The sequence below is a fragment of the Drosophila pseudoobscura genome, chromosome X (assembly GCF_009870125.1).
Source record: "Drosophila pseudoobscura strain MV-25-SWS-2005 chromosome X, UCI_Dpse_MV25, whole genome shotgun sequence".
NCBI classification, from domain to species: domain Eukaryota; kingdom Metazoa; phylum Arthropoda; class Insecta; order Diptera; family Drosophilidae; genus Drosophila; species Drosophila pseudoobscura.
In genome coordinates this window covers 41,515,442-41,536,853 of record NC_046683.1, presented here as the reverse complement: position 1 = coordinate 41,536,853, position 21,412 = coordinate 41,515,442, and the positions used below count along the sequence as shown (strand labels likewise).

Here is a 21,412-nt window from a genome sequence, read left to right as displayed (position 1 = left end):
GCTTATGTTTATCCTGTCACCTTGCTTGGTCTCACACGGTGCTGGCTGACTTTTCTTCTTGAGCGCTCTTATCCCAAAGAGGGGCAGTCCATTCTCGTCCGTGGGTCCCACTCCGTAGCTTGATGTAATGGAGTCCTCCTCGCGCTGCTTGGGCTTGGCTGCCCTTGTGCTAGAGCTGGCGGTGGAGCTGGAGCTAGTGCTGGTGCTCTGAAGGGTTCGGGTCATCTTTCCGGTGGAGCTGGTGCTAGTGGTGCTCGTGGCAGATCCCTTTCGCGGACTGGATCCACCATTCGAGACGGGCCCGTGACCTTTGAGCACCTTAGTGCGATCTGCCCAGATGGGTCCCTGGTGTGCTGGTTTGCTGGGTGTACCAGCACGTGAACCAGCCCCGTTGTTCGAAGTCCGAGTGGTGGTTGTGGCAATGCTCACAGGCGACTGCTTGCCGGGGGGACTGCTGCGACGGCGTTGGGCCGGACTGGCGCTCCTCTCTCGTGGCTTCACCGGCGGCTTGCCCTGAGGCGTTGCTCCACCTGTGCCTGTGGTGCTGTCCACCTCCTGCTCTCCTCGCTGTCTTCTGGTGCTGGAACTGCTGCTCGTGGTGCTGGTGGTGCGCACTCCCTTGAAGCTGCTGCTGATGGTCTTAGCCTCTGGACTGCGACTACGATCGCGTGGGGGGATCGCTTCCTGCTGGGCCTGCTTCTTCGGCTGCTGCGATGCCAGTGGGGCTGCAGCATTGGGAGAGGTCTTCACCGTCGTTGTAGTGGTAGTGGTTGTCGTGGTAATCCCCGCATTGATCATGTTCTTTCTGATGAGCCGCATCTGGGCGCGTATCCGGCGACGCATCTCGTAGCTGCTCACTGTCTCCAGGAGCTGTTCGAGTACCTGCAGATCGAAGATCTCCTCAATCTCCAGATCGATCTTCAACTTGATCTTATCCTCCTTTTTGGGCACATCAAACTTCACCGAGGTATTCGGATTGCGTGGCTCCAGGCCCGAGTCATCCTCCACTGAGGACTTGCGCGAATAGTTGTTCTTATTGATCTCCAGGGAGTCACGTCTTATGTGCTCCAGCGAGCTCTTGGTGTGATCCATGTACGAGGGACGACGCCCGCCAGGCTGTGGCTCTGTTGTGCTTGTTGGGGCTGCCTGCTGTGGTGGTGTCTTCTCGAACACATTCCTGCGTGTGGCTACCGTGCGTCCTACCCCGCTGCCATTTGGGATTGCTGGAAGGGATTCAACGTGTACATGGGGTTCGGGATCAGCTGTTGTGGCTGTACCTATGGTTTTGCTTGGGTGGTTAGTCGGGCTTGGACTTGGGCTTGGGCTTGAAGTGGGCATTGGACTTTTTTGCTTGGTGGTGCTGCTGGGGCTGTGCCTTTGACTTTTGCTGTGGTTGTGCTGGTGCTGGTGGTGGTGCTCAGTGGTTGTTTTAACTACGCTGGCGGCGGTCGAGTTCAAGTTGGATTTGGTGGTGCCAATGGTGCGTCTACTGGGTGAGCGAGACGGCGTCGATGATGGGGAGGGCGACGAGCGTGAGGGGGAGGCAGAAGGCGAACGGGAACGGGAACGGGTACGCGACTGAGGCTTGCGGCTGTTGCTGTGGGTCGGTGGTGGTGGTCCCACCACCTCCACGTCCACATCAACATCGCTGATTACCCACTGCTTCTGGCTGACATGCTCCACGGTACGCTTGGAGCCACCCCCAGTTGTTGTGGGCTTCGTTGGAGAGCCTCCAGATGTTGTGGGTTTCGATGGGGTAGCTCCCCTGGGGGTGCTGCTCGGCTGCTGGGGTGACTTGGGCTTGCCCGTGGTGGTGCTACCAGTTGTGGTCTGATTCCTGTAGGATCGACGCTCTTCGGTAATCAGGCTGGTGCTGGTGCTGCTGGGAGTCGATCGCAGCTTGGTACCATTCTGCTTGGACACGATGGATGGCTTACGAAGGGCCTCTGTGGCACGTGGCTGTCCAAAGACTGATGGTCGGTTGAGGATGTCCTTTTGCCGCTTCAGCTCAATGGCTGTGGTGTGACTCTTGGTCATGGGCAGAGGTTCCTCCTCTTCCGACTCCACCTGTGGCTGCTTGGGATATTCTTCTTCCTCTCGATCCGACTGCAGTTCCGGTTCCGATTCCTGCTCCAAGTCCGTATCTTGCCGCGAGATGTGTCTTTCGATGCTGGCCACCAGGCGTGGCGATTTTTGTGGCGCTGTCGGGGCCAGCTTCTCGGCGGTGTCAATGAACTTGTGCACCTTCTGAGAGACGCTCAGGGTGCAGTCATCTTGTCGCAGCTCCTCATCGATCTCCTCGAAGCTGGGGCGCGGGCGCTCCATCTCCCGACTGGGGGTAGGCGTGAGCGGCTGCCTGGTGATATTCTCGGCGGTGCGTAGGAACTTGTCCACCTTCTGATTGATGCTCAGCAGGCACTCATCGTTCTCGGGTATCTTGGCATTCTCGTCGAACTCCCGGCTAAAGGGGACAGAGCTGCGTGGCTGCTTCACCTGTTCGGCGGAGTGGGTGAAGCGAGAAACCTTCTCGTGGACGCTAAGCAGGCACTCGTCGGTGTCCTGCGGCTGTACAGGCTCCACGGGATGGGACTGGTCGGTACTGGTGCCGGGGCTGCTGGTTGTGGGATAGTCCAGACTCTGGGGCGCCTCTACCATGGGATTGTCGAGTATGTCATCGTCCAGGCCATTGGAGTTGCGCAGCTCCGAGATCTGACAGCCAACATAGGCATTGGCCGCCTCCTCGAAGATGGGTATGTTGGTAACCTGCGGCTTCTTGCGCGGCTCATCGTCCGGCTCCTGGACCACATCGGGATAACGCGGCTTGCCCGTGTCCTTGTCCATCGCGGCGTTCACCGGCGTGGGTACGATGCGATCCGGCGACGGTTCCCTGGAGCTCTTTGCCTGCTGGATGTCGATGATCATGTCTTCGCTATTGACCAGCAGCTGTTCGCTCAGATTGATGGTCTTGGTGGTGAAGCACTTGCTGGGTCGGCTGCCACGTTCCACGGGCCTCAGGCTGCTCATCTCGGGCTGCTGCTTGGATGGGTTCTTCGCGATGGGGTTCTTCTGCCCGTTGACCACCTTGATGATGTTCTCACTAGTGGAGCGCATCACCTTGTCGGCCTTATCGCGTCGCGTCACCCGTGGCACGGGCGCCGAATCCTTGCGCTCGGTCACAGGCAACTTCCTTGCGGCGGCAGGGCTCAAGGCGGCTATCAGCTGGGGCCTACGCTCGGTCCGGGGCGACTTCGGGGCCGTGTGATCAATGATGATCTCCGTGTGCACGGAAATGTTACTCGACCGACGACGCTCTCCCCGCGTTGGACTCACATCTGGGGAGGTAGTGGTGTCCCCATCCACATGATCCACTTTTATTGGTGTCTTGTTCTGGCTCTGGGGTTGGGACTGGGGCTGCTGCTTACGTGGCGAAGAGCGCAGGCGATCCTTGATTGATGGTGATGTGCTGGCACTGGGACTGGGACTGGCATCGCTGGGCTTTCGTCCTGTTTTCGTCGTAGTGGTAGTGGTGGTGTTGGTGCGTGTCTCCGGCTTTCGACCCGTCAGGGACTCCTTTCTGGGACTCTTCGGAGCGGTAGCCTTTGGGTGTGGGTTGGGTGCCTGCTTGGAGGAGGAGGTGCGTGAATTGCGACGTTCGGTTTCGGTTTTTGTGTTCGTCGTTACACTTGGCCGTTTCTTGGGTAGCTCCTCTTGGGGTTCCACTTTCTTGAGGGGAGACTTCTTGGTGGTGCAGCCTCCTTCTGGTAGTGACTTTTTGATGGTCTTACTCTGGCAATCAATGGTCTTCTCGGTGATGAAGCTCGTCGTCTCTGGTTCTGGCTCGAAAATGGGAATCGAAGATGGCGAAGGAGAAGGCGATGGAGATTTGGAGGCGGATTTCAGGGTAGTCTTGGGCAAAGGCGAGGGTGATTTTGAGGGTCGCTTGGTAATAAAAATCGTCGTCTCCTCATTCACATTGATGGTCTCGGCGTCCCCTTTGGGATTCCTGGGCAGATCCTCCTCCTCCTTTGAGGGCTCCTCCACATCCACAAAGAGCTCACTGAGCTCTTGCTGCGGCTGGACCTCCTCCACCTTGATTTTCGGCTGGGTGCGCACCACAAAGGTCTCGGTGACACGACGCGAAGGCTGATCATTATCATCATCATCGTCATCGAGGCAGTCTTCGATCTTTACCTCAATGGTCTCCGTCTTTGTTGTGGTCGTTTGCCTTATCTTCTGCTCATCCTCCTCTTCCTGATTCTGATCTGCATCATCATCATCATCATCATCACCATCATCATCGTTGGGTCGCGTTATGTAGCTTCCCTGGGTATCCCCATCCTCCTCCATGCCCAGGATCTTGCGACAACGATCCTCGAAAGTCTCGCGACGGCTCAAACCCTTTTTGCGATAAGTAGGTGCCGCTCCCTCCTCCACTGGCTCGGGCTCGGAGTCGCCTCCTTTGGAGAATAAACCACCATCTGGACTTTCTATGGCTTCTTCGGGTTGTGTTTGCGGTAGCTGTTGCGGTTGGGTTTCCTTTTCGTTTTGGGGCTGGCTCTGGCGTTCGTTCGTTAGAAATTCATCGTTAAGATTCTTCTTCGTTTTTCGTGTCTGAGTGGTAGTGATCGTGCTGCGGAAGAGATCCTCCTCTCGTTTCTGCTGAATTGATGGATTGGTTGGGGTTAGAGACCTGGGACTCGGGCTCTCCTTTTCGGGACTCTGTCGGGGTGATCCCCTGGAGAAAGCTGGTTCCTTCCCTGGACTCTGGGCCCTCTGAGGACTTGTTGGCAGTCCCGGCTCTGAGGGAGTCTGAGCCTTTGGCAGACTCTGCCATTCGGGTGCTGTTTTCTGGGAGGGGCTGCTCTCTTTGGGCAACTGGAAAGATCTTCTAGGCAATCCAGGCTCTTTCTCTGGACTCTGAGCCCTCTCCAGCTCCGCTTTCTCAGGGCTTTTGGGACGCCCCATGGTAGTGGGAGTCGGATACTTGCTGGGCAGCTGCTTCTCGGGACTGCCCTGCCGTGGCGCCGTTGTCGCCGCCGCTGGTTTCTGCGGGCTCTCCTTGGCCGGCAGCTGTTTCTCGGCGCTTGGACGACGAGTTCCTGACAGCGGGTGCTGCGGCTGTTTTTCGGGGCTCTGTCGTGGAGAAACCCGCGGTTTCTCGGGACTCTGAGTCCTGGATCTGGGAAATCTCGGCTCGGGGCTGCTTTGGTTGGGCTTGGGCTTGGGCTGTGACTGAATCAAGGTCTCATCGATAAGGATCTGCTCCTCAATGAGCAGGACATCCTCCTCTGGCTGGGAGACACGTCTGCCCTCGAATGTGGTTTCCCTGAAGACCGGTCGGCGTTCGACGCTCGGCGACTTCGAACTGCCCCTGGAACTGGCAAGGGGTTTGGGTTCATGTTCGGGCTCATTCTGATCATCGTCGTAGTTTCGATTGTGGTTCGGCTGGTTTCGCATCTTGGGTGGCGCTTTCTGCTTGGTGGCTGCGGGGAGTAGACATCAACGGGAGCAGGTCATCAGCGGGTTTTCGAGGGGAGACAGGTGGGCCATAGATCGTAGATCTACTACTGTGCTTGGGGTTTGGGGTTTTTGGTGTGTTTTGTGGCTTTTTCCCAGTTAATGGATTAGTTACGACTACGGGTTGCGGCTGCTACTACGGGTTAGGATGCTCTCTACGCGCTACGGCTACGGGGGTTAGGCGGCAGGCGACAAAACAGGCACAGATTTTTGTATAGACAGGCAAAGACCCTTTTCGGCCCATTAGTGGAAGAGTTAGAGAAGAGTTTTGCGCTACAGGCTGTTGTTTGTTGTTAATCGTCCTTCAGGAGAGACGGACGCCTCTCTTTATGGCTTATGTGTTCGTGTGGCGCGTGTGTGTGTGTGTGTGTATGGTGCACGTTGGGGGTCAAGACATTGAACATTTCAAACATTGCATTTGTTTTTTCGGTATTATATTTATTTGCAAAAACAGTTTCGAAAGAAAACAAAAAGAAAATAATGAGCATAGGCATTTACAAAAAGATTGGTTGCTGGTTGCTTTGGGGGTTGTTCAATATCTTTAACGTTTATTCGGGAGATGCCTTACCAACGCTCTCTGAGGGACGGGGCACGGGTTCCCCCTCGCTGAGGGTTTCGGGTCCCAGCTGATAGTATAGACGCTTCACACAAGGCGGTTCTGCCACCGCCACTGCCACCGTTTCATGCGCTTCGTTTGCGATCACCTTTACCTTTCGGATGGGTTCTTGTTCTTGGCTGTCGCTTAAGATGGTTCTTGTTGCTGTAGGGATTGCTGTGGTGGTTGTAGTGGTGCCTGTGCCACTGCCTGCTGTGGCTGCTGTGGCTGTGGTGTTGTCTTTATTGGTGGTTAGTGTTGTTGGTTCGTTGTTAATAGTAGGAGGAGTAGTTGGAGTTGGAGTTGGTGGCAGAGAGAATATGTCGCCAGGCTTAGTGGTAGTATACGTATACTGTGATAGCTTGTTATCTGAAGGATAGTACATTCATATACATAGTTTTTCATAGTTTTTCCGATATAGGAGTATATATAGTAAGTATATAGATTCATCTTGATTACTTTTTATATTTTTTTTTTTCTTTTTTCTTTATCTGAGATTTTCATTTTATTTTGTTTTTCTTTATTTCGTACCTGGAACTGGAGCGGGACTGGCTGGAGCTGCTGCTGGAGTCGGAGATGGTGGGGCTACTGCTGCTGTCGGAGAGGATGGACCGCCACCACCACCTGTCTTGGTGGTGCTGGTTGTCGTGGTCGTTACAGTGGTCGTTGCCGCCTTTTGAGTGGGCGACTTGGGTTCGTTGCTGATCGTCTTGGTAGTAACCTGCTGCTGCTTAACCACCTGTTGCTGCGGCGGCGGCGTTTTGGCCACAGTCTTGGGAGTGGCTGGTGCTGATCCACCCGCCGTCTGCCTTGTCACCGTTGTGGTGCTAATGCGACTCGACTCCGAGGGCGCCTGGCTGTCATGCGAGCCCTCGCGCCCCTCTCGGCGGTAGGTGCGGGTCGAGGAGATGCTCGAACGTGGCGTCTGATGGTGGTGCGATCCCACCGAAGTGGTGCTATCCGCCGGCGAACTGCTGCGCAGCGATGCTGCGAAAGCCCGATGGGCGGCGTCCACTTCGCGCTCCTTCTGCAGCTGGCGACGCGTTACGGTCGTGGTTGTGGTCGTGGTGTCCGAGCTGTTCGGGGCGTTTCCAGGTCTAGTTCCAGGACGAGCGCCTGCGGCGGGGCGACGCGCTGCAGAGTCGGGCGTGGGCCGTGTGGGAGATCGGGCCGAGGGGAAGCCATGGGTGCTCGGATGGGTTCGGCGTGGACTGGCCGGTTGGCCAGTAGATTGGGGTGAATGCGAGTGGGTAGTAATGGAGTGGGTGTGGGTGTGGCTGTGGGGGGCCTTTGGATAGTCCTGATCCACCTGCGTCTCGATGATGCGCTCCGTCTGCGACTTGTGGCTGGCGCTCTGGTTGCGGCTCACCGACTTCGACGTGACAATCACCTCACCATCCGGCTGATCTGGTCGGGAGCGCACCGAGGGGAAGCCATGGGTGCTGTAGTCATCCACAGGCTGACGCCTGGGACTTGCCGGCTGCTCCCAGCTGGGAGTAGGGGCTGCTATCTGGGGCTGACTTTGCGGACGATGATGGGGCTGATGCTGATCATCTCCCACAATCTCCGTTTCGATGGTGCGCTGAGAGCTGGTGCTCTGCTTGACATTGCGGCTCTTCTCCGACTTGACCACCACCACCTCCTCCTCCTCTTTCGAGGGCCTCTGGCTGGAGAACTCCTGCGTGGGCTTGTTTGGACGCACCGAGGGGAATCCGTGAGTGGAGAAGTCACTAGTTGGAGGAGCCGCCGGCTGGCGCGGAGACTGAGCAGTGGGACGGACTGCGGGAGAGCTGGTGATGGGTTGTCCGCGATCATCAAACTCCTCGACGGTCTCCGAGGTGGTTTCCGTGGAGAAGCGGCGACTCGATTTCTTCACAGAGGAGAAGCTCTGCGACTGAGTCAGCTGCTCTTGATCCACCGGCTGTTGTTGTTGCCCAGGACGACGTCCCAGTGGCTCTGCATTGTCCACCACATCCCGAGGCTGGCTTTGGTTCTGGCTCTGATTACGGATATGGCTGTCATGCACATCCTGGGTACGTCGCTGGGTCTGGCTCTGGGTCTGGGTCTGAGTCTGGCTCTGAGTTTGGCGCTGAGTTTGTGGATTTACCTGTTCGGTCTCGTAGCGCTTGTTCTTGACAATGGTGCCATCGGGCAGGCGCTTCACCGTGGTGATCATCTTTACATTGGGCTTGGGGTACTCCACCGTATTGGAGATGATCTCGCCGGGCTGGGACATCAAATGTTGGACGTGGCGCTGATACTCGGGCGAGGCCTTGTCCATGTCCACATACCGCTTGTTCTCCTCGTAGTGCTGCTGGGTCTGGACGTTTCTGGTGCTGTTGCTCTGTTCGCGACTCTCCGAGTAGCGCTCCTCCTGCTGTTGGCGCTGCTGTTGCTCCTGGAGGATGCGTTGCTCCAGGATGCGTTGCTCCTGGACGCGTTTCTCCTGGATGCGGCATTGCTCCTCCCACTCGCGCTGCTCACGCTGTTGCTGCTGCTGATGTTGCTGCTGGTACACCTTCTCCTGGTCATCCATCAGGTAACGCGGCTGGGCGGGCTCATCCCCGAAGTCCACCTTCGAGGAGGATGATGACACCACCTTCTTGGTGGACGAGGACGAGGTGGAGGTGGAGCTCACCTTCATCTCGGTGCGTCCGCTATTCTCATCGCCGAACACCACCTTTTCCTGCAGCTGGGTGTTGGTGCTCTCCGAGGCCTTCTTCACGTAGTTCTGGTCATCCCCCTGGTGCGAGGCACTCGAGCTCTGCTCGTTCCTTCCCTTGAACTCGGCCAGGCCGCCACCATTGAGCTTCTCAATGCCTGGAGCCCAGCACCATGATTGCAGATTCAGCATAGAGGCAGGACATGGCAGGAGATGGACATACGTACAAACAGAGAGAGAGGTGGAACAGAGTTAGACACACATATACATCTATCTGACAAGGGACTGGGTTAGGTTTGATGCTCAGACAGAGAGAACAGAACGGTTGTCAGGACTTACCATCTGTCTTGGCCAGAGTTTCCGTGCGGAAGGCCCTGCCATCGGGACTGACCTCCGAGGAGGTCTGCACATCCCAGCCCGTGCTGCTCGGCTGCGTGAGGGTCATTGAATGGAACTTGAGCTCATGGGTGGGGCTCATCGAGTCGCGCACCTCCTTGGACTTGAGGCTCTGGAAATTCTGGTCCAGCAGCGCGTCTCCGTGGCTTGTGGCCAGGGGATCCTTGGCCCCGAATCCAGTCAGCGACGACGTTCCATTACCATTACCGTTTCCCTGGGGCTCCGCCATTGGGTCCGCTTCGTGCCTGTAGAGATTGCAGAGACGCGACTCTCGCAGTTTGTAGAGATGCGATCGGATCTGCTTCTTGCGTTCGCTGTCCTCGGACTGCTGCCACTGCAAAAAGGGAAACAACCATAATAAAAGTGTAAGTATCCCAAACAGATCTCACAAAACACAAATACAGTGCCTCTGTCCTTGAGCCAATTAGACCCCCAGCTCAAGTTGAATCGAGTGGAGTGTAGAGATGAGGTGAAGTGGAATCGCAGTGGATTGGAGTGGAATGGAGTGGAGTGCAAAGCCCACGCGTGCTCAAAGTCGCTCGCCATTCCAAGCTGCGACTAGCACGCCTTTTATGGGGCCCCCCCAGAGACGGCAGTTCGCCGCAGTGCTCCTCCCCCAATCGCCCCCCTCCAATTAGCCGGCCAGCCAACACACAGTCCAGCCAGAACTGAGTCAGCAACCAGTGCCATATAGCCATATAGAAATCGACTCAATGCTGTTTCGTTTCGTGTTCGATTCCCAAGAAATGATAAAGAGATTCCGCCCCCTATTTGTTAACGGATTCCATTTCAATTCTTTCACGGGAAACCATGCAATGTGCAAATATGGTGGAACTCTAGACGAATCGAATCGACACTCCATCGAATATATTTTTAAAGAACGTAAGCAAAAACCACCCTTATCGGCGTGCATCTATGGCCCTCGCTATGCACAAGACATGTTTTGCTAAATCTCTGAGCAATCTGAAAGATTTGGAAGAAATCTAAACTCCAAATAGATTTCATTAATGATAATCGCTTGATCTGAATTAACTTCAGGAATAGAAACAAGGGATTATATTCTGCAAGACTGAAAGCTGAGAAAACTCAGGACTGGAATGGGATTTCGATTCATGATTAAATAGCTAAAAAGATCATCATCCAAAATACCATGAAATACAACCGGATCTAAGTCTGCTAAATTTTTTGATTATGAGCTTGCGTATCGGAATGGGACCGTAAATCGTATCGGTATGGGTATCGGTGGATCGGTGGATCGATGGACTGACACCTTAGCTTAAAAATAAACTGCTGAAAACCCGAATACATCGAACGAAACACTGACCGATAAGCAGTGGGTCAGCACAACAAGAGCCCCAAGCGAGCACATAGGCATGCACATACATACATATGTACATAAGTACGATTAAATCATAAATACATCATTACTATTTTTTAAAAAACAATCTAGAAAGGTGGATGATGATAGGCGGCAGGGGAACAGGAACGACCAGCAATCATCAAATGTTGTTGGCAAACAAATTTACTGAAGTTGAAGCGAGCGATGGTGATATCACCACACCGAACTGTTCAGCGGAAAAACATGTCAAGTAACATTAACATTTGTATTAACAATAATGACACCGTTCTCGATCAACAGAGCGAGAGAGAGGGAGTGCCTAATTCAGGAAGAACTTCCTGAGCTCGTTTCAAACTTTCATTATTTAAGTTGGCAATGGGATGGGTTTCCGAGACTTTTGAAGGTTTGTAGGATTGTAGTTGTAAATTAGCAAAATTTTATTGCATTATGCATAAATATTCTGATATAGCAGCGCATTTTAGAATGGATCCAGAGTGTATATACATATGTATGAGTTTCCAGCCAACAGATGGTTATGAATTACGAATCAAAAATGCTCTTTACTAACCTTACGATTGTATGGGAATATTCGTACGATTAGTATCTATTGCTGTACTCGTATTTCCCACCATATCTATCTATGGATAGTAGTGAAATCTACCCAATAGCCGGTCATCATATCCGTACAATTCCAATGATTGATGGCCGAGTGGTTTCTTTTTGGTTCAATCATTACCATTTGGCCACAAAAACCGTAAATTTATTATTATTTTTTTTCGCTACACAAAGACCAAATGGCACAACAGATGGCGCTGGCTGGACCCGCTTTCACTCATTTCTCTCAGCCAATAGATGGTATTGACAAAGAAAAAAAAAAAGCATAAATGCAATTCTCTGTGTGTGTGTGCGTGTGCATGTGCGTGTCTGAAAAAACTTTTCTGCAAGAACTGGTCGTCGTCAGAGTCAGAGCCGCCCAGGGTGTATTTACATGGAGGTGAGGACTAGCAGCTCTTTGAGATGTCTATTGTGATGGCCACTCCATCTGTCTCGCCGACTAGTCGACTAGCGTGAGAGCGCTTCAGTAGCTTTCTCACCTTATTCTAAATACACATTGTACGCCAACCGACGACTCTGTCTAGACCTGTAGAGCCAGCCCCGACCTCGGCTCAGGTTCGGTTCGGCTCTCGGGCCCCAACAGCACTCCACGAATGACGTAATTTCTAAAAGCGCCCATGATAACCAGTTGAAGCCGACGACGACGACGACGACAACAGCAGCAGCAGCAGCAGTCTTCGCACCTCTGCAGCGGCGGCACCCGGCAACCTGTTGGCGTCGACGCCGGCGCTGGCGCTGACTGCAGGCCGCCCTCCTCCACTAATGATGAGGAATGGATGGATCGCTGTCTCTCTCTGCTGCTGCTGCTGTTGCTGCGACAGATGATGATGATGATGATGATGACGTGACGTGCGAGATTTTGTTGATGTGCGAATGCTGATAAATTATTATAAAGTTTTCTGTGTTTCATTTAGTTGTTTTTGTTATTTTTTGGTTTCATTTCATTTGTGCCGTTCATTTAAATGTTTTTTTTTTTCTGCTGCCGTGTCAGCTTTGGAGGTCAACGCTGCGCGTTGTCATTTTTCCCCGCGGTTTTTTGGCAAGAATTTGTTATGAAAATTATTTTAATAAAACTTAATTGAAACAAGGAAGCTTTTGATACACATGACAGACCCATCATTCCTATGCCAGATTTATGTATGTACATATGTACATACATATATCTGCTAAAGTAATACTACGTGAATACAACTGAAACTTCTTCAACAGTTTCCGGGGGTGGAGGGCGGAGAATTCCAAGTAGGTCATTCCATTGTGCAAAACGCTGCGAATAACACATGATTAACTGTTTTCCCCCACCTTTCAATTGCATATCAATGGAGATAAGCCCTAAGAATTTCGTAGTGTAGATAGCTGGCTATCAAGACAGGGGGGGAGAACGCGAGAGAGAGAGATCAGCAGGCGATGGTGAGAGAGCAAAATAAAGGCACTACAGCGCCACCTGTTGTTGTCTCTTGGTGCGTGGGCACCGTTTTGGCATTGAAAAGTGATCAGATAGGGATAGAGAGAGCAGTAGAGAGAGGGTACACTGAGAAAAATTCATATACTTTTTTTCACCTCATTTTCTGATTTCATTTTTGTGGTATATTTCTATCATATAATATTTTTCCAACAGTTCTCCGAAATATCAGCCAAAAAGACCCCAAAGAAACCTTGGAGTTGGATGTAGCATAGTTTACATGCAATACCCGTAACTCAGGCGATTTTTGGCATAGGTGATATTTTTTAAATGCAATTTCGACCTTGTTTTTGTGCAGTGTGGCAAAGATAACGACAGAGCGGCTGCGTACTGTAGAAAGTGAGTGAGAGAGCGGCCGAGAGCGGCGGCCATCGGCAATCAGTTCAATTTATGAAATTGTTTTGCACTTTGAACACCTCCCCACCCCACTACATCGCACAGCCCACCCACCCACCACCAATCTCTGACTTGGGGCGTCAGTGGTTATTTTTATACCAATTTCGTTTCAATTTTGATGGCTTTTAATATGCAAGCGACCTAATTGCCTCTGTCCGTCCGTCATCCAGTGCCGACGGCCCAGAGCATTGCCAATTGCGAATGAGAATTGTGTCAGCAGCAGCAGCACAGCAGCGACGGCAAAGCGTCGCTGACGTGTACGCTAACGTCGACGTCGGCAATGCACTATAAGTAAGAGGGGTACAAAAGTCCCAAAGAGCGTCCCTCTATGCGGCAGCTGTTTCACTTTTAGATTTTGATAAGTGTGAAATATCGCATACAATATCATATGAATCAAAGGCTTATACATATATACACATGTACATATATTAGTGTAAATATTTTTGTAACTGCCATACCTTCTAGCTAATATACCTTCCGCTGGCGGCCGCAGAGCCGAGAGCGAGCGAGACATGTTTATGCTTGCGCTGTCGTAGACGGTATTATTTGTATTTGTTTTTTTTTTCTATTTTGTTTTCGATTTTTCGGTTCTGCTGTTAATTGTTTTTCGTCTTATTTTGGGTATGACATCGCCCCAGGTGAATAAAACATGCCCCCAGCCAGTCAATGCCCACCCCCTCTACCATGTGTTCTGTTCTCCGAAAGTGGAGCACTTTCGTGGGCCCCCGCCTGCATACTAAGCACCAATCCGGGGGCTCTACTGTGCGCCATGGGAAAAATCGTATAACTTCGTTTTTGTCTTTGTTTCTATCTCGTTTTGATCGATGGACAGCTGTCAAGTGCTGTCGTGTGTGCAGAGGGGTACATATGTGGTTTTGGTAGGGGGTATGGGGATATGTAGGCATCGCACACGCATTGAAAATTTTAATGCAAACTTGATATATGGCCGATGAATCCGTCGTATCCCCATCGCATGCATCGTAGCCATATTTGTGTGGAAATTACGCGAAACAGCAGAGATCTCCCTCAATCTCAAAAAGTAGTCGAAATGATCTCATACGAAGCGAATGGGAGAATATCTTTATGCATAACGGAGTCCACACAATAACTTTGATTTATTTATTACTGCATTCGGAGTTCCGCTCCGAACCGTTCCTCACAATGATTTGTGATTACTCGTACTTCACATCAAACTGATTCCGCATATAAAAGGCCTCGAAACTCCATCGGAGATTGATCATATTCGAACGAAATATATCGAATATCTCAAAATCCATTCGATACGCAATCACGTAGTTTCGTCGAATAAAATCTATACGATCTGATATCACGATTTCTTGATAAATTCCGATGCTTTCCCGAAATCGTATGTACATATATCAGATTTGAATCAAATTTCATGAGTTTCAATCTACACCCAGCGCACTTGAACCTTAATTGAATGAATGTGTGGTTTATTCGTTTTTATAATTTGAGAAGCCCATAAAAATATATCCTCCAATTGATCTTGGAAAGATATGAATTCAGTGAGTGGCCATACATAGCTGATCTGGCGTAAAGAAGTTTTCACGCAAGTTTGACTGGTCATTCAATTACTGGAATCTGATCTGAAATAAAATTTCCCCACAAAACTTCACAACTCTCCACGTTTAGGAATAGTTTTTTTCCAGTGTTTTCTGAACCTAACATATCTTTGATAGAGTGAAAATAATAGAATAGATTTCCCTATGAGATCATCGACCCCCACCACAAAAATTAACAATTTTATAATCTGAAGATCTATCATAATAATGAGACCAATTATAAGGCTAGAACGATGCCGGTTCGGACAGGGATCCCTTTTGGCTATGATCTCGTTTTCTTACAAGTCGTAGAACGGTAGAGCTAGTCACCAAGGCCAACAGCCTACGGCAGTGGAAACGTGTTCTACTGTAATTAGATGCACTCCAGATTAGCATATGGCCGCTGGCAAGGTTTGCTATGCAGCCCCGCCACCGCCACCGCCATCGCCTTCGACCAGCTGTTCTTCCACTTGGACTCTTCAATCAACTGATGAAAGACCCAAGCGGGGCACTAATTCCCAGATAAGATCCGTTCGTTTGTTTGTTTACCAGCCACTTAGGCAAGATACAGATACAGAAGCATTCATAGTACATAGATACAGATACGAAAACCGTTCGCTGACTAACTGTTGTGCAAAGTCAAAAGATACAGAGAACAAGAGTAAAGAGGACAGGCAGGCAGGGGCCAAACTGTGTGTGTGCGAAAGTGTGAAAGTTGCTCAAGGTAGAGTCGCGAGAGCGTAGGACGCCCAATATTGCGCACAGACTCTTCCCAAAAGTAAAAACTTTTTGTATGCACATATATTCGGGCAGTTTAGATACCTTGTAATTCGATTTATAGCTTGCACTATAAGAAACTGATACTGATACAGACAAAATAATTTTAATTGCTCGAAATATGAACTTTTTTGGCTTATTCTGGCTGTTATAATTATCTCGATTTTTTAAGTTTTCGATAGAACGCTGGAATTCGATCGAATACATCTGGATGTATAACTTCAACTTCCGCCTAACTTTTAAAGTGGAAAAACTTTTAAAAAGCTCCTGGTCTGCAGTAAAGTTAATGGTCCTTAATGGTCCCTGTTACACGTGATTCAACCACACCCGATATACCCTCATGCCTTCGGAGTGTAGGGTATGAACATAAATTACCTCAGGCGACGGGTTGGTTTGGTTTGGGCAGAGAGATAAATGTGTGATCTCCTCTGTTGCTGATGTTCCTCTCTTCAGTCCACTTTTTTCGCTGATCCTCTCTTCGTGTTGTAGCTGTTGTATTTGTTGCAAACCGGCAAACACAGGAGAAATGAATACGGCTGTTGGGTAGACGTGTCTAATCCTTGTCGCGCCTTGATCTCAGGTTCTGTCGTGTGTTCCTTTTCTCTCTTTTTCTCGTGCAACAAAAAGCTAATAATTTTGAACTTTTTCTATAATTTTTTTTTGCGTCCGCCAGGTAAAAAAAAACAAACAAAACAAAAAACAATGATCGTGGCTTTTGTATTTGGGTTTTGGGTTTTGTGTGTGGGGCTGCTGCTGCTTCACGGAGCGTTCAGAGCACGTTGCAATCGAGGCACCAAAATAATTCAGACTGAAGTTTCCAATCAGAATCAAAGCCGCGTAAAGTGGACGGCGACGGGCCCAAAGCTTAGACGCTGTCGTCATCAGCTGACGCCGGCAGCAGCAGAAGCAGCAACAGCAACAGCAATAGCAGCGACTGAAGCAGAAGCCGAGAGATATGACCGAATACGAATACTTACGAATGCGAAGATGACGAGACCCGACTCTGCCTGCCGCACAGTGTCTTGGGAGCGTGCGATTTCTCTCGGATTCCGCTCCGGGCTGAGCTTTGGCAGCGGGCTCTCTCTGTTTTGTCCGTTGCCGGAGCAGGCGAGGACACAAGGAGGGTCTGGTCCGCGTTCAGGAAACAAATGATTCAAGTAGATTCCAATCATTGGTTGGATCGAACCTTCAATATTTCCAAATATCAACACGGAAAAAAGGTGCAATTCTGGGACATACCCTACGATTTATTTGCATACATTTCGAACGATTTTTACTTTTTCGAAACAAATGTTACAAGAATTCTATGAGTATACCCTTGGTATACATATACATATAATGTATTTATTCAGTTTAACATGCAGAACGATCCATATAAATTACAATATTTATTCGCTGACACCACATCGAAATGAAAATGTATACATTGAGAGCTATGTATATTGCTTCGCCTGCAATTATTGTTACAGTCACAATGAAGACCTGGAACCTTTTTACTATATTCCTTCTTGCCATTCCCGTTTGTAATCCTTTCGCCGGAAGTCCCATTTATAATAGTACGTAAGATTAAGTCGGTTTTTGAACCTAACTTTTAATGGATTTTTATACTAATCTAGCTGTCTGCGTACTCACTGGCGGCCGGCTCAAATGCTATGTTGACAACACTTGGGGCTTCAATCATAAGACTAAAGAATGTTATGAAATCCGCAGGGGCAAAGAACCGTGCGGGTTCTTTGATGGAAAAAAGGGCTGTGAGGATTTTTGCCACAGACCTCCGGGAACACAGAAGAAAGGTTGATTTTGTACCCCACTAATTTTTCCCAACTTGTTACAAAAAATCCAACTATGTATACTGTGATTCTGTTTTTCTGGAAAAATATAAAAGTTTTCCATAGCTGATTTCCTTATCACATTATTTGCGTAAAATAACCTGTAAGTTCTGCTAATAATTGGATTTCGAGTCTTGGACAGAGACTTCCCTGACCTGTCCTGATTGAAAAACTGTCTATATTTATCTGTGCTAAGTATAAGCGTAATATCTTTGAAATGGTGGAGTCCATAGAAGTTCAGCTTTTTCCCTTTTTGTCTGCTCCACTGCCGCCCACGCTTCTTTCCCTCCTCTCTCCTCTTTCGGTTACATTTTTTACAATAATTGATCGTGCCAATATTGAAAATAAATATTGTTTGTTCATCAATGAACGTGTTCGGCCTTGATTTTTCGCAACTTTCGAGAAAGAATGGAATGGGACTCCTTCGCTGTGTCACTGTCACCATTCCCGTCACCTTGCCCGTGTTTGAATCCACAAATAAATCACTCAATCAGTGCCCGCCGAGGGGTGGGTGTCATTGTTGCATTATAATAGTGTTCACATTTATGTAAACAAATAGGATGTATGTATGTACATATGTACAAATACATATGTATGTCCATATGTATATTCGAAGAGTTTGGGACTATTTCCAGAGCCCTCGATCGGGTTACAATATAGTAACTGGTGAGGGAGGGGCGCCCACATTCAACAAATTTTGTTTTCGAACAAAATTACTCATCGACGAGACGTAAGACAGAGGGAGGGGGTGGGGGTGGGAGAATGATAGTTTCGCAGACGTTGCGCAGACGTAGACGCAGTAGTCGTGACTAGACGAAGCTGAGAGAGAGAGAGAGGGGCTTCCACTGTACAGTGGCCACCACTTGCTGCATTTGGCCATTTGCCATACGCGGGTGTCTCTGTGCCAATTCGATTCTGGCTTATTGATTTATATAGCGTCGACGGCGGTGGCAGCGACAGCAGCAGCGACGGACAACCCACGCCGGGGCTTAATCGAGTCGAATCGAAACGAATCGAGTCTGGCCTCATGGCCAGACCTGAATCGTGAAACAGCCAACGCTCTCTGCTCTGCTCTGTTCTGTTCTGTTCGGCCGAATGCCAGGGATGCACATTCTTTGAAATGTAGAGCAGAAATGCCGAAGGAGGAATACTCTGACTGCCAGCAGCAGCAGCATTCGGTTATCTCTCTTTCCCGCACACAAACTTAGAGACCCAGCAGAGCTTCCATCGCCTTTAAGTCAGGCCTTGCATGACATCATCGCCAGGAGCTGATCAGATGAGTGGACAGCAGCACAGAGAGGAGTATAAAGGCAGCGTAGGCAAGCAATGCAGCATGGCAAAAGGAGAAGAGAGCAAAGCATCTTAGAGAGGATCCGATGAAAGCGCTGGCTGACAGAAGAATAAAGCGCAGACGAGGGGGAGAGCATGACCGTTCTCAGTGTTCTCTACCTGCTCTTAGGTGTACATATGTGAACCAGGTGAGGCACACTCCCGCTGTTTGAGTGGCCACCACAATGATAGAGAGCGTTCTTTGGCACTGCCCCACCTTGTAATAATACACTTTGGCAGATACGCGGGGAACAGGCTGACCAGTGAGAGAGGGAGAGAGAGAGAGAGAGAGAGAGAGGAGCAGACAGGCAGGCACGACCAAACGCAAAATAACAGAAGATAGCGGGGAGGATGCGAGGAAGGGCAACTTGATTCTGGCAGGCCAGAGGCCAAAACGCTGAAATTGATTCATGGCCAATGACTCATCCGAGGCTTTATCATCCAGCAGCAGAGAAGAAGGCAGCAGGCAGCGCAGCAGCAGAAATGCCACTGCGCGGCTTCCCAATTGGCCGGCCGGCTGGCTGCGTCGACGTCGACACCGTCGCTGACTGCGTGGGCTGTGTGGATCGTCTGCTGCGTCTGCTATACCCTCGATGGCGGTAATATTATTTTGACCACATTTTTGCCACACCAGAGATAAAAGCATCAGTAAACCAATAAACTGTGTATATATACATATTTATTATAACGTCTTACATGATCGGGCTACTATATCATTTACCATGGGAAAACACCCGTTGCTGGTGCTAAAAAACGGTTGTTTTTCTAAGTGGAAAGTTGCAGTTTCTTGTCTAATCTCACCTTATCTTATCATTCAACAACATTTGGAACAATTAGCTAAAAGCCCATTCTTAGTAAAACATTTGTCCTTTCATTTGGCTCTGATATTTTTTGGTTTTTCTCAGAGCACTGGGAAAGCTGATCAAAATTTGTTGACTATATCGAAGATACCATGGACTATAGATACCATGAGGGTATTAAAATCTTCGACCCTGCATTGGTAGATACATATTTGTGTCTTGTTCTTTATTGATGCAGATGCCAGCTTTTTGTAGATACATACATAGATCATTATTTGGTCAGGTCTGTCTTATGCGTCGTCGTCGTCGTCGTCATCGTCATCGCTTTTCCATTGATTTTTCTAACGACTTTTTAACGATTATTGCCAGCGTCTGAGCCAAGTCAGGAGACGAGTGGCGGCCCACGCCGCGCGACACGACTCGTCGCGACGCGACAACAGCCAACGAGAACAGCAACAGCAAGAGACAACCCCATAAATGACCCAATTTGGTCAGGTTGAACTGGGTTGGGTTGATGGACTGAGCGATTGACTAAGTGAGTGACTGGATTGAGTGGATCCCAATCCCATCTCTGGCTATGGACCATTCTGGAAAGTGTCGTCTGGGTCTGCTCTTTAAAGGCAATGACAACAGCATCAGGGACGGGTCCAGGTCCAGGTCCAGCTCCAGAAAAGAGGCAATGAACCTTACCGACGAGGTGGGCGATGACGGGAAAGAGAGAAACGGCTAAGATAAAGGTGGAGAAGTGTCCAGAAGAGGTTGCAAAAGTTCGCCTAAAATATCCTAAAGCTGGGTGAAGCATCGTGGAGAAATTGAGAATAATAGAGCGAAGGAAACGAGTGGAATGATTTCCCTTAAATCACTTTATAAATAAAGATCTTGTGCCAGAACTTACCATTTTCCTCAGCAATTCCTCATTTTGTATAGCACCCAAATCGCATTCCAACTCCATCTCAAAAATATCTGAAAAATGGAGGAAACAGAAATAATCTCTAAAATATTGTATGGAATATAAAGAATTTCATTATAAGGAAGGACTTTGAAAAATAAAGATGCATTTATCGGAATTCAGTGGAAAGCAAAGAAAATGGTGAATGGAACTGTATTTTTGCGGAGAGATAGATAGATACATACTCGTATGTATGTATGTACATCAATGGAACTTTTTAATAGAAAGTTAAGGAGACAAAGCTGATTTTTAAAGATTATCTAGGGAAAGCAATCTTTGTAGATTTTAGCTGATGATGATGCAATTATTTCAATGTCCATTTCTCACTTTGATTTATTTTAACTTGATGATTTTGTTAATTTTATTTTGCTGTGGTTGGTTCGCTGAGTAATATTATTTGCGATCTATCATGATGAACGAGGCAAGCCAGAAGCAGAGTGTCCCCACACCCCAACAGGTTGTGACATTTCCCCCCTAAATGGCCAAGATCGAACATGGCCAACAGCAGCAGCAGCCGCATCAGCAGCATCAACTGCATGCGAATACGAGTACTCGTAAAAACAAATGACAGAGCCATGAGCAGTGCTGTTGTTGCTGCTCATTGAATTGCCAGCTTGATTAGCACGGGCTCCGATGCAATTTTGGTTAGAGAGAAGCTGACCGGGGGGAGGGGTGCGGAGCGGTGCGGTGTGGTGTGGTGGGGGCCAAAAGCCAAACAAGTTCAAAAAACCACAATTGGGCAAGCCACTCCATCAGCCTGATGAGGTTGAGTTGCCCCTCGGTGCCAAAACACGATTGAACTTGAAACAGAATCGAATTGCTAGAGAGATACTCGTACTTAGGGGTGTCTGAATGAGTTAGGAACTGTAATAAACTGTAAGCTAAAATATCTCAGGGAAACACCAGCTCCATTGATGTAGAATTGAGGCATACTTTCAGTCTCAATTTGTCTATCTTTCATTGTTTTAGTTATCTTCATCCATACCTAAAAATTTACTCCATGCATTTTTCTCACATTCATCTAAGCAATCGCTGCTCTATCCAGATACAAAATCCACTGTACTGTACATATAGCATCTACTACTGCATGGGGTCAAAATGAAAATGGGACCCATGCAAACTCCCATAAAAGGGATACAAAAGGGTCATTTAACTTACCGACACTTATCTATAGACGAGACTGGGCT

General features: G+C 49.3%; 2 protein-coding genes across 16 annotated transcripts in view; one reads left to right on the top strand and one right to left on the bottom strand.

The window, feature by feature from the left end:
- The window catches only part of LOC6902031 (serine/arginine repetitive matrix protein 2), a 44,878-nt gene that overhangs the window by 21,641 nt on the left and 1,825 nt on the right, over positions 1–21,412 (bottom strand). For 9 of the 15 annotated variants that reach the window (XR_004469812.1, XR_004469813.1, XM_033382010.1 and 6 more), the window contains exons 2-6: positions 20,172–20,239; positions 9,114–9,504; positions 6,644–8,932; positions 6,086–6,481; positions 21–5,483 (exon numbers count right to left, since the gene is read on the bottom strand). Coding sequence is in view for 13 of the 15 variants with exons in the window: in XM_033382010.1 (XP_033237901.1) it covers positions 21–5,483; positions 6,086–6,481; positions 6,644–8,932; positions 9,114–9,504; positions 20,172–20,228 (8,596 nt within the window). In the remaining 2 variants the exon portion in view is untranslated. Of the gene's footprint in view, positions 1–20; positions 5,484–6,085; positions 6,482–6,643; positions 8,933–9,113; positions 9,505–15,693; positions 16,166–20,171; positions 20,240–21,412 lie in introns of those variants that run through there. The other 6 variants (XM_002133529.4, XM_033382011.1, XM_033382008.1 and 3 more) reach the window with 6 other exon arrangements.
- LOC26533807 (uncharacterized) lies at positions 16,729–17,217 on the top strand. The gene is made up of 2 exons (XM_015185601.2): positions 16,729–16,874; positions 16,935–17,217. The coding sequence occupies exons 1-2, from the start codon at positions 16,730–16,732 to the stop codon at positions 17,114–17,116; spliced, it is 327 nt and encodes a 108-aa protein (XP_015041087.1). The 5' UTR covers position 16,729; the 3' UTR covers positions 17,117–17,217.

Excerpts from the sequence above, each read along its gene's own strand:
- LOC26533807 (XM_015185601.2), top strand. The coding sequence starts at position 16,730 with ATGAAAATGTATACATTGAGAGCTATGTATATTGCTTCGCCTGCAATT. Across the intron at positions 16,875-16,934 it reads CGGAAGTCCCATTTATAATA|CTGTCTGCGTACTCACTGGC; the intron begins GTACGTAAGATT and ends ATACTAATCTAG.